General features: G+C 36.3%; 1 protein-coding gene across 11 annotated transcripts in view; it reads left to right on the top strand.

Annotated features, from left to right (window-relative positions):
- The window catches only part of pde10a (phosphodiesterase 10A), a 464,697-nt gene that overhangs the window by 334,204 nt on the left and 117,680 nt on the right, over window positions 1-12,813 (top strand). For 10 of the 11 annotated variants that reach the window (XM_072265304.1, XM_072265308.1, XM_072265303.1 and 7 more), the window contains 2 exons: window positions 496-546; window positions 12,163-12,221. In XM_072265304.1, coding sequence (XP_072121405.1) covers window positions 496-546; window positions 12,163-12,221 — 110 coding nt within the window. The remainder of the gene's footprint in view (window positions 1-495; window positions 547-12,162; window positions 12,222-12,813) is intronic. The other variant, XM_072265305.1, reaches the window with a different exon arrangement.

Below are 12,813 nucleotides of genomic sequence, written 5' to 3'. Positions count from 1 at the left end.
CGCTGTGAATCTTAAAAATAAACACTGACAGTTGATTATTATGCCAGTTCATCACAGCAGGAGAATGTAAAACTTATTGTGGTGAGATGCTAACCCATTCGTAACAGAAAATTTGTTGGTAAGCTGAGGAGGTTGACCTCAGCAGAACTTGTTTATTTTAAATTGAAATCACTACTATTGATAGCATCCCTAGGCTTGGAAGGCAATAATTCTAGTGGGTCTCTGTATCTAATTAGATTCTAAGGTGAATAGTATTGATGGACTTTGAGTTACATAGAATCAGTTTGGTCTCAGAGATCAAATAGCCTTGCCAATACATGTTAAAAGCGAATATATGAAGAATGAGCACTTACTGGGGAAGTGTTAAGCTGACCATCCCAAAATGGAGACAGTGCCTTCAGAACAAGGGAATGAAAATTGGAGGAGTGAACAGAAATATTCTCCACATTTAGTTTGACAATACTGGTTGAACTTCTTTGATGCTCTTTGCTCCAGGTTGCCACTGCAAATTTAGCATGGGCTTTGGTGGCAATACATCAAATCCAGGTAAGCCTTTACCGTTTCCTGATTTTGTATCAAATCTTCAGCATTGAAAATATAAATGCAGCAATTTCTAAAATAGATTGTTTGAAGTAATACAATGTAATGTAGAGGGTGAAGGGTGATATAATTTTTAGGTTACACGCTTGGAATAATGTTTAATCAATAGTCTTGCGTTCTAAGTTAAACTACTCAGAACAGTCATTTTAATGTACAAAAGTGTATTTTCTCTAATTTTATTCCATTTCTCATAAATCATAATTCTTTGCTCATTTGGCTACACCCAAATTAAATTGCTGTAACGACTGCTTTGTATAACACCAATAGCTACCTTTAATTCTTTCAATTGCTTCTGTTACTTGGCCCAAAAAGATTCCATGCAAAATCAGCAAGCTCTACTCCAGTTTGCCTGGCTGGTATTAGACAAGAACCTAACTGTACCGGTTACTGTTGCTGTGCAAGCACATGCATATATATGTTGGATAAACTTATTCTCGTTCAGTCTGTGGTATAATTCAGATTTATTCAAAGTAAGAAAAGGAGGACGCTGTTAGCTCCTTGAGCCTGTTCATAGTCTTTCAATAGCTCTAAATTTCAATTACAAGATTAACAGTTTGATCTTGCATTAATTTGCAGATAGCGTCAAACATTTAGCGTCTTTTAAATGTAGGAGAATTCATTCCTAAAAGGACCTTGTCATTACATCTTGTCCCACCAGTTCCTTTGGTTCTTCCACTGTTTCTAACTTGTATTATATTTGAAATACTCCATCCTGTTGCTCATTCGTTACGTGCCATGGGCGTGGGCGATCGTGGGTTTTCCACGACCATGACGTGGGCAGTAATGGTCTTTCCATGACCGTGATTGATGGTAAATTTTTCTGCAGAAGTGGTTTACCATTGCAGCCTTCTGAGCAGTGTCTTTACAAGATGGGTGACCCCCCCCCCGACCATTATCAATACTCTTCAGAGATTGTCTGTCTGGCGTCAATGGTTGCATAACTAGAACTCGTGATATGCACCAGCTGCTCATACAACCATCCACCACCTGCTCCCATGGCTTCACGTCACCCTGATCAGGGGGCTAAACAGGTGCTACACCTTGCCCAAGGGTGACCTGTGGGCCAGAGGAGGGAAGGGTGTCTTACACCTCCTTTGATAGAGACGCATCTCCATGCTGCCACACCACTCCGTTCTATATGGAGTTCCTAGCTGTTGACCTTGCATTTACTTCAGTTGAAATATATTTGCCAATGTCTTTTCAATGTGATTCATCATTATATTTAAATCTATAATATTTATGATGCTTCTTAGCTTTCTTTCTGATACAAAATGGAGTCTAGCTTTCTCTTCGATGATCTGACTCATCGCATACAATGAATAGTTGAGGCCCTAATAGAGATTGCTGTGAGACAACGCTTAATTCAGATGGTCTGAATGACTTTACCAAAAGCTTTCTGGAAATCCATATTAATCTGAATAGACATTTCTGTGCCTTCTACTTCAGTTATTTGAAAGAATTCAGAGAGGTTTGCTAGCCATGAATTATCCTTCACAGGTTTTTCAAGTGGCTAAGTGACATGAACAATTTTCCAAAGTGTAGCAGCAGTTCTTCCCACTCATCTTTTGTCATTTTACCTGTGTCACATCATGTTGTAGTCAGCATTACCAAAATCAAGAATTTTTGTAGCTACTTTCTATTTTCTGCTTTCAAACAAACAATACATGGAAATTAATCGTATGGATAAATGTCCACTGCTAATCTCTATTTTTATTCATTTTACCATTAAAGGCAAAAATCATATTTGTGTTTCTTAATTTATTTTGTTGCTTAATTATTTCCATATTCCCAATTGTCTTGGATAGGTCTTTTTTCCACTCACTTTGTGGCAGGTGTGATAGAGCTTCATTGGAGTGGGTTGGGGTGTTAAGAATAGTTATGGTCATAAATGGGTTAGGTCCTAGTGGTGGGAACCCAAAGCATATTAGTAGTGGTGGATATGTAGAAAAAATATAAAGAGGGGTATGAATGGGTCAGTTGTTCTAAGGACAGGGTCTTCATTCATAACTAAACCTGATCTGGTACGACCCTTCTGAGTTACACGAAAGTAAGCATCTCAGTAGGACCTATGGTGTTTCTGGGTCACAAGTTCAAAACTTAATTTTACAGAAATGGTGTCAAACTTGCATTTATTTATCTTGCTAATTCACAAAGCTTTCCCTCAGATTTGTGAAACACTGTTTTACTTTGTAAAATTTGTATTGAACTCATCTAGTTCTGAGTGCTCTTTTATTAAAAAAATTCTGTTATGGATTTCTGCATTTTCTTGTCAACTGCTATCAGACAAACTTGCTTTGTGTTGTCTCACTGCTTGAATAGATTTCTCAACTTATTGAGAAGCTTCCCAGTCTACTAGTTCCATTCTACGTACTAAAGAATTACAGAAAACTGTATCTAATATTACTTTTGGAACTTCTGGATGTAGGCCATGTGATTCAGAAGGTCTGCCACCTCTTAATGCTATTAGTTGAGAGCGGAGGGTGCTGGGGTGGCCATCGATCCCCAATGGCGGAGTGCGAACCCATAGTTGACTCCATTACTCCATGCCGGTTAAAGCATCGAGCAAAATTAAAGTTGACAAGGACGAGAGCAGAAAACAAGCGGGTATTCAGTGCTGTCTGCCTGTGTTTGACCGGTTTCCCTCTTGTTGCTGCCGGCAGAAGGTGCATAAGTCTTAGGTCCCACATTGCAAAGTTCAATCGCCTTGGCAGCTCATGGCTGTGGACTAATTTTTGGGGACTCTGCAGTTTAATGTTTGAGACCCTCAGGACTGAACGCGCTTCACGACTGTGGACTCACTTCTGAGTACTCTGCAGTTCATATTCCATATATTTTTGTTTACTCTTTTACTACTTGCACAATTTGATTGCGACGCATCGGAACGGAACTGGCTCTGTGCGCTGTGGTCTGCAGCACTGAACTAACAGACTTGGTAGCTGTGGCTCCAGGATAGTTTCAGGGACTCTGCAGTTTGATGTTTAATGTTCTGTGTGTTATTTACTCACTTCTTGCCATTTGTTCTTTGTTTTGTGCATTGGGTGTTTGATGTCCTTTGTTGTGTGGGGTTTTGCTTTAAACGGGTTCCATGGTTTCCTTTGTTTCGTGGCTGCCTGTGGGATGTATACTGTATATGTACTTTGAACTTTAAGTGCAAACTTTCTGCAATTGCACAGTGAAATCAGAAAATGAACCTTTGCCAGTTAAGATCTGGCACTGGTTTAGCAATTCCATTTTAATGAAAAGAAGTTACTCCAAAGAAGGGAAGTTATTTGCAGGTAACTTACACTTTAAAAATTTTTTATTTTAAATGCATTGAATTGTTTTTTGTGTGTTCAAATCCTTTTCAATTTTTCAATAATATATAAATTCTAGTTGCTTTTGAATGCTTGAATGTGAATGATGTTTACATTCAAGCAGTTTGATAGCATTTTCAATCTATTCAGTTTAGAGACGAGGCTTCAAAGTTTGTCAAAACAGTTCTTTGAAATTTATAATCAAGAAGATCTCGTGCTGACAAGGGCCTTATGATCACCTGTGACCGAGCTGCCACTGGAAGATTTGGCCAATGCTACATTCCATGAGCATATAGGTAACCAGAGGGCATGGGATCACCATTCCAAGGGAAATTTGGGCCAACAGGTTGACTCTACTTCCTGTCAAGATGATAACAGGAATACAATATTTGTATTTGATATCTCGGGCATCAGTTGTTTGGACTAAATTCTGATTACTTTATACTGTTCTAATTCCCCTGCATTTGCCATTAACTCAGGAGGCAATGTAATTTTTAGTTGTATTGCCACCTGTCCAGGCTGTCCTTCATTTTTACCTGTGAGACTCGCAGCATAAGAACAGCTGTGGGTTTCCTGGTGGTGGCTGATGGAGTAACAGCAATCTGCCGTTGCTCCAACTTTAATTATCTTACTATTTCCAACCTGTCTTGAAACTTCATTTTTAAGTGTGATATTCTTTCATTATGGCTGGAAAAGGATGATTTTCCTGCCTCTTGGGATTCTATTATGGATTTGCTGCAAAGTCATACACGAGAAGCCTCTGAGAAGTTTCAACAATTCAGCACTGAACTTAAACAAATAGATGGTAAATTGGACTCTATCCAACCAACTCTTAAAGAACACAATAAACGTATTAAAAATAATGAAGAAAATTTGTTGGCTCTGGAAACAGATGTGGATAAATTGCAGAAGCTTTGTGAAAAGCAATCAAAGTCCAACGAAAGGTTAAGACAGAAGATTATCGACCTAGAAAATAGAAGTAGAAGGAACAACCTACAGGTTCTGGGTCTCGCACAATTACTCGAAGGTAACCATCCTATGGAGTTTTTTGCAAGAATTATTTCCGGAGATTTTGACGTCTGTGCCTATGATCAATCGAGTTCACAGATCTCCTGCGTTTAGACCTCCTAACGCTCAGAGACCAAGATCAGTAATAATCTGTTTTCAGGAATTTAAAACAAAGGAACTCTTAATTCGCGAATCTCGTCGAAAAGGCATGATTGACTATAATGGTCACAAGATTAGAATTGCTGAAGATTATTCGCCTGAGGTTATGCAGGAACGTGTTAAGTTCAAAGAAGTTATGTCCAAGCTTTTTAATAATGGGTTTCAAGCCTTCCCTTTGCTACCCAGCCCGACTCAGAATCACACTTAAAAATGGTTCTTTCGAATGGTTCCGCTCGACTGTTGAAGCACAAAAGTTTTTAAAATCTGAAGGTTAAATCCGAAGCCTAACTGTTTAGTTTCTCCTTACATGAAGACACAAGAGTAATTGAGAAACTTTTAATTCGCAAATTCCGTCGAATGGGCATCATTGGTTATAGGGTGGAATATTAAGATTCTCGAAGATTATTCGCTTGAGGTTATGCAGGAATGTGCTAAGTTTAAACAAGCTCTGTTCGAATTTTTTTAACAAGGGTTTTAACCCGTCTCTTGGCTACCCAGTTTGACTGAGAATCTCATTAAAGATGGGTCCTTCAAATGATTTTGTTTGAATGCTGAAGCACAAAGACTTCTAAAATTTGAAGGCTAGTTGCTTAGTCTGTTTTTCCATGAAGATATAAGATTAATGTTCAATGTCTATCTGTATGAATAATTGTATCTTTTACTTTTGGTAAACCTTTGTAACTAATTTCCTTTTTTTTTATACTGTATTTTTAATATATGAGTATTGAATCTTTTGTTTGGGTATTGTTTAGTCTAGGTTGGAATATAAATAACCTTGAAACTAATTGGAGCAATCACCGTGTTTTTTGGGGGGGGGTGGTGTCCGTACTTTGTAGATGCCGACTTTCTGTTGGTCAGTTTTTTTTCTTTGGGAGGTGGGCGGGGTTATAGTTTTTTCCCCAGAAGCTGTTTTCGAATTTTTAGCCAACTTGTTGCTTGGTTACCATTTCTCAAGGTTTATGGCTTGGTTTCTAACTTGCATTTTAACCCTTCCTTTAAATAATATTAAAAATGGACCAAACTATTTATTTACTCAGTTTTAACGTGAAAGAGTTAAATCACCCTGTTAAACATAATAAGATTTTTGCTTATATTAAGAAATTTAAGGTCCCTATTTTCTTTTTACAAGAAACTCACATATGCAAATGTGATCATCGATTTTTTTTTTAGCCATTGGAATGGACTTTGTTTTCACTCTTTTCAGGCCAAATCTAGAGGAGTTTCGATTCTTATAGATAATACACTTCCCTTTGTCCAACATAAAGTAGTGTCTGATACTAATGGACATTTTGTTATAGTTTCAGGAAAGCTAGATAATAAATTAATAGTATTTGCCAATGTGTATGCCCCAAATGTAGATGACCCAGGATTCTTCGAATGCTTTTTTTTTCGTTTTTACCAGATTCTGAATCTTTGTTCTTTGCTGATTGGAGGAGATTTTAACTGTTGGCTAGACCCAATTTTAGGCCGATCTTCTTCTAAACCAGCGTCTCTTAATAAATCAGCTTTGTTTATACAATCCTTTTTATTGAAGTGTGGTATAGTTGATGTTTTGTGTTTTTTATATCCTTTAGGTAGGGAGTATTCATTTTTTCCCATGTTCATCACACATATTCCAGGATTGATTTTTTTTTTATCGATAGTAAAATGATTTCATCAGTTCGTTCCTGTGAATATAAAGAGATTGCTGTTTCAGATCATGCTCCTATATTTTTATCTTTAAAACTCCCTGGTCTCCTTCAAACCAATAGATTCTGGCATTTTAATACAACTTTTTTTATCTGATAAGGAATTCTTAAAATTTCTAGAGAAGCATATTATTTTGTTTTTTGAAGAGAATAAAAAGGAAGCAATTTCTAATCTTATTGTATGGGATACTTTCGAGGCCTATATTAGAGGACAAATTATTCTGATACTGCGAGTGTTAAGAATAAAGCTAATAAAGAATTGAATTAGCCAATCAATTAAAACAATTAGATCAAAAATATGCTATAGCTCCAGACATAAAAATTGCTGGTGAATGCAGCAGGCCAGGCAGCATCTATAGGAAGAGGTACAGTCGACGTTTCGGGCTGAGACCCTTCATCAGGACGAAGGGTCTCGGCCCGATACGCCAGCTGTACCTCTTCCTATAGATGCTGTCTGGCCTGCTGCGTTCACCAGCAATTTTTATGTGTGTTGCTTGAAATTCCAGCATCTGCAGATTTCCTCATGTTTGCGCTATAGCTCCAGATCCTGTTTTATATAAAAGACGTGTTGCAGTTAAAACTAAATATGATCTTCTGTTAACATATCCAATTGAAACTCAACTTCTTAAAGATAAAACTCAATTTTACATTCACGGAGATAAATCAGGCAAAGTATTGGCCAACCAGTTAAAAACTTCCGTAGTTAAACGACAAATTAAAGAAATTTGCAAAACTAATGGTAATAGGACAAGTGATTACTTTGAAATAAATGATACCTTTAGAGAATTCTATTCCAAACTTTATAGTTCTGATTCCCCTAAAGATAAGACTGTAATGAATAATTTTCTAGATCAATTAAATATCCCTGCACTTTCTGCAGATAATTGCAAACAGATGGACTAACCCATTTCTTATGAGGAAATTGCTGAGGCTATATGTTCATTACACTCGGGGAAGGCTCCGAGTCCAGATGGATTTTCTGGAGAATTTTATAAGGCTTTTTCTTCATTAATTATACCTCAGTTACACTTAGTCTTTTTGGATTCTTTCAAATTGGGTGGTTTGCCTCAATCTTTTTATGAAGCTTCTATTTTGCTTATCCTAAAAAAGAACAAGGATCCAACTGAATGCTCTTCATATAGGTCAATTTCATTACTTAATTCTTTCTCAAGTTCTGGCTTGTAGGATTGAGAATATTTTACCTTCTATTATTTCTGATGATTAGACTGGATTTATTAAAAACGGACATTCCCATTTTAATATATGCCGTGTATTAAATGTTACTTTCCTTCTCAGGAGATATCGGAATGTGTGATATCTTAGATGCTGAGAAGGCCTTCGATCGGGTTGAATGGAATTATTTAGTTAAAACCTGAGAAAAACTTAATTTTGGACCAGATTTTATTCAATGGATTAAATTACTTTATTTATCTTCTTCTGCTCAGGTTCTTACTAATTTTCAAAATTCCAAACCATTTAAACTTCACCGCGGAACTAGACAAGGCTGTCCGTTGAGTCCTTTGCTTTTTGATTTAGCTCTAGAACTCCTTGTCATTGCTTTTCAAGAATCTAATGATATCTGTGGTATTTTAAGGAGAGCTATCACCCACAAAATCTCGCCTAACGCTGATGATATATTGTTTTTTATCTCTAATGTTGAGATCTTGTTATCTTGTGTACTTCCTTTACACTCCTGTTTTAGCCAGTTTTCAGGATATAAATTGAACCTACATAAGAGTGAATTATTTCCTTTAAATAATTTGATATCAATTAATACTAATCTCCCTTTTAAAATTGTAAGGCATCAATTTACTTACTTGGGTGTAACAATCACTAAGAATTACAAACACCTGTTTAAAGAAATTTTTCTTACTTTATTGAACCATGTAAAAAAGATATTATTAAATTGGTCACCTCTTTCAATATTGTTGATTGGACGAATTAATTCTATTGAAATGAATATTCTACCTAAATTTATATATCTTTTTCAGGCTTTACCTGTTTTTATTCCTAAAGCCTTTTTTGACTCTCTTGAATCTATTTTATCCTCCTATACATGGAAAAATAAACGCCCTCGTTTAAATAAAGTTCATCTTCAAAAACCTAAAAAGTCTGGAGGTTTAAGCCTTACCTAATTTTAGGTTTTATTACTGGGCAGTTAATATACGATATCTTACATTTTGGCTATATTATATTAATCATGTAGACTGTCCGGTATGGGTTTCTTTAGAAGCTAATTCTGTTAATACATTTTCTATTATTTCTTGGACTTTCATTTCCTTTATTTGTAAGTAAACTAACTGATAATTTAATAGTTAAACATACTCTGAGGATCTGGATACAATTTAGAAAACATTTGGTTTATTGAGATTTTCCCTTTCTGGTCCCATCTATTTTAATTTTTTTAAACCCTCCATGACTGATTTAGTCTTTAAAGAATGGGACAGATTGGGTGTTAAATGCTTTTGGGATCTGTTTGTTGGAGGAATTTTTTTTTTCATTTGAGCAATTGTCAGCTAAATGTAGCCTACCCAAAACTCACTTTTTTAGATATCTACAAATCAGAGACTTTCTAAGATCTCAATTATGCACATTTCCTATAAGCTCAGATAAGAACTTACTAGACAAAATTTTTAATTTGACACCTTTTTATAATGGTTCAATATCTAATATTTTTGGTATGTTACTGGAGATCAGTAATGTTCCTTTAGACAAAATTAAGATTCTCTCAGAACAAGATTTACAGACATCAATATCTGAGGAAACTTGGAATGGAATTTTTAAACTGGTTAATACTTCATTGCTATGTGCTCGCCATTCCTTCATACAATTTAAGGTGGTACATAGAGTCCATATGACTAAAGATAAGCTATCTCGTTTTTATTCAGATATATCTTCCTACTGTGACAGATGCAATAATGGAGAAGCTTCATTAATTCACATGTTTTGGACTTGTTCATGTCTTGAAAAATATTGGAAGGAAGTTTTTCAAACTTTTTCGTTTTACTTTTCAAAGTCAATTTTAAGCCTAATCCTCTGACGGCCCTATTCGGTATTGTTGCAGGACAAATATCAAGCTGAAGACATCTGATTTACATATTTTGGCCTTTAGCTCTCTTATAGCTAGGAGGGCGCTTTTGTTTAAATGGAAAGATGTTTCTCCTTCTACTCATGCTCAATGGTTATGCGACATTATGTCATTCCATTTAGAGAAAATTTGTTGTTCAATTTCTGAATCTCGTCCAGACTTTCAAACATTGTGGGGACCCTTTCTGAATTATTTTCAAAACTTTCAAAATCCTCAATTCATTGTTTAAATTTAGATGTTGGCTATTATTAATTTTTATTATACGAGAAGGTATTTTACCTTTTTTTCTCCTTAATAAACAGCTTTGGTCTTTGTAGGGGGTAGTCTCTTTTTGTAATAAATTAGTATACTTCAATATAACTTTGACTAACCTACATGAATACAGGGTAATGAGATTGTTGTTATGAATAGATATAATGTAATTGGTAGTTTTTTTTCAACCTTTATATGTACTTTCTTGTGCTCTGTATTCTTCTATGTAGAAACTAATAAAAATATTGAAAGAGAATAGCTGCAGCATTTGACAACTGGGTAACGTTCTGTGTTGTCACAATCCCTTGCCTGTCATATCCTGTATTCCATTAAGTTGAATAACCAGCTCAGGGTTGCTGAGGAGGATAAAAGTGTCTCTTGAATGCAGTACAAGGCTGAAAAAGAGTTGCTGACATGGTGAAGTACTAACACAGGACTATATGAATGCTAAAAAAGTGAAAGCAGTGTGCTATAGACCGTGCTAAACTGATTGATAGCAGGAAACAAAGCTGGAGGTGAGCCAAACTTTGTTATTATTAATAGACAGTTAAGCCTATTCACCTAGATATTAAGTTGCATCCCCTACCCACTACCACATTGTCATTCTTTAGGAGCACAACAGAGAGAAACCTGATATTGTTTGTCCATCAGAGCAATCCATTGCAATGGCACATAAGAAGAGGGCCATTGGCTCCTCATCAGTCTGAAAAAGTTAGACAATTAGTCTGGCATCCCTGCACTCCTTGCATTTTCTTTTACTTTTTGTGTTTATATACTGTTCTCTTAAACAAGTTGTTATTAAATTTACTTCTTCCGTCATATACTTCCTTTATTTAATGAGTTTCTTCATCTCTTGGTATCTTTTTTCCTCAGTTACTTTATATTTGCCTCTGGTTATTCACACTCCTGCTCTAAAAAACAAACTCTGTACAAACTCCTTTGCTTTTTGCTTTCTATGATGCATCGGTTAAAAATTGGTGAAAATCAAAGGGGACATGTCAAATCTCTTTAACCTCCAAAAAAAAAAGTAGCGGCTCTGATGAGATTTCACTGATGAAGCTTCTACGTCATTGGACCAGGATAGTCTACTGGTGATGTTTTCTCCCAGGGACATGAAGCTCCACCATAGATCTGTTGGTATAAGCAGAAGCATGTACATAAACGTTTAAACTGGCTCTTTCAGAGCAAGTGAGAGCCCAACTTCAAAGGAATGCACAAATCTCAGGAAACTCAGGAGCAGCAAAACAGAGCCATGGTCAGTCAGAGCAAGCAAATAAATGTATCTGCAGTTACTTCAAATAAGCAAAAGGTATTTATAAGGTTAATTTTCTATCCCTTTAGAACTATAGAGTTGTACAGTATAAAAACAGGCCCTTCAGCCCACTGTTTATATGACAACCATCTGTACTAATCCCACTTGCCTGCATTAATTCCATATCCCTCTGTGCTTGCTTATTCAAGTATCAGTCCAGATTAGTCTTAAATATTTTTGCTTGTTCTACCTCACCACTCCTCTGGTACAGTAGCTCATTTCAGATGCCACCTACTTTGTGTGTAAAATTTATCCTTCAGATAGCCTTTGAATCTCACTTTAAGCCTATGCCTTCTAGTTGTAGACAGACACACCATGTGAAATAGATACTGGCCATCTAGCTGAAATCTTTCAAGTCACGCACTATATTACATGAGCACACACCAATATTCCATTATTGTCCCTGGGTTAGAGTCCAAGAATATGTGAACTAATTTCATTGTAGAAGCACTCTCTCCAGATGAACTGCAGTGCTTGCAAAATAAACCAGTCCACCATAGCCTTTTCTGAGTCAACTAAGGATGTGTAATAAGTGTGGCCTTTGGCTGTAACACCCACGTCCTGTGAATTAACTAAAAAAAATCTCGCATCGATACACATTCTCACGAAATGCAGACGTACAAAGTTCACTGATTACCTGCATATAAGCATTCTCTTTTGCATGCATACATACAATCACTGCCAAAAAAAACCCACTCAGGTCTAAATGTATTGAAAAAAAATCTTTTAAATGTTACCCTAATGTGTAGTCTTATTTTTCAGGTGTCAAAAGGTCTTGCCAAACAGACTGAATTGAACGATTTTCTACTGGATGTTTCCAAGTAGGTGATTAATGTCTTTAATATGAAAAATTAATTTTTTGTAGGTAGTGTTAGTTTGCATTCACTGCAATTCATTATATTACAAAGCATAACAGATCTAAATTAGGATACCCAAGATCAAACTGTGTTAATGAAATTATAGTTTCAGGTAGACATTAAGGTGCAAAGCTTAAAGCAAGGCAGGCTGAGAGGTCAAGGACCTATCTTAAGGGACCATTAAATAGTCTTATAACAATGGGATACAAGCTTTCCTTGAGCCTGGTGGTATGTGCTGTTGTATCCTCTGCCTGATGGGAGGGGGGAGAAGAGAGATTGTTGGGGCCTTTATGTTGTCTGATACATTGAGGCAGTGAGAAGTGTAGACAGGGCCCGAAGAAGAGAGGCTGGTTTCTGTGATGTGCTGAGCTGTGTCCACAGCTGTCTGCAGTTCTTGCAGTCAGAGGCAGAGCAGACGCTATAGCAAGCCGTGATGGTGGATCAGAAGACCTGTTCCTATGCTATGCTATTCTATATTCTAAGTGAAATCATAGGAGTCTAATATGTTGAAATACCTAGTTTTCAACTGCATATTCAGTTGTAGTACTGGTTTGGT

This window comes from Mobula birostris, chromosome 8, assembly GCF_030028105.1.
Source record: "Mobula birostris isolate sMobBir1 chromosome 8, sMobBir1.hap1, whole genome shotgun sequence".
In the NCBI taxonomy this organism is placed as follows: domain Eukaryota; kingdom Metazoa; phylum Chordata; class Chondrichthyes; order Myliobatiformes; family Myliobatidae; genus Mobula; species Mobula birostris.
The sequence above is the reverse complement of the archived record's forward strand: the minus strand, read 5'-3'. Positions and strand labels throughout refer to the sequence as shown.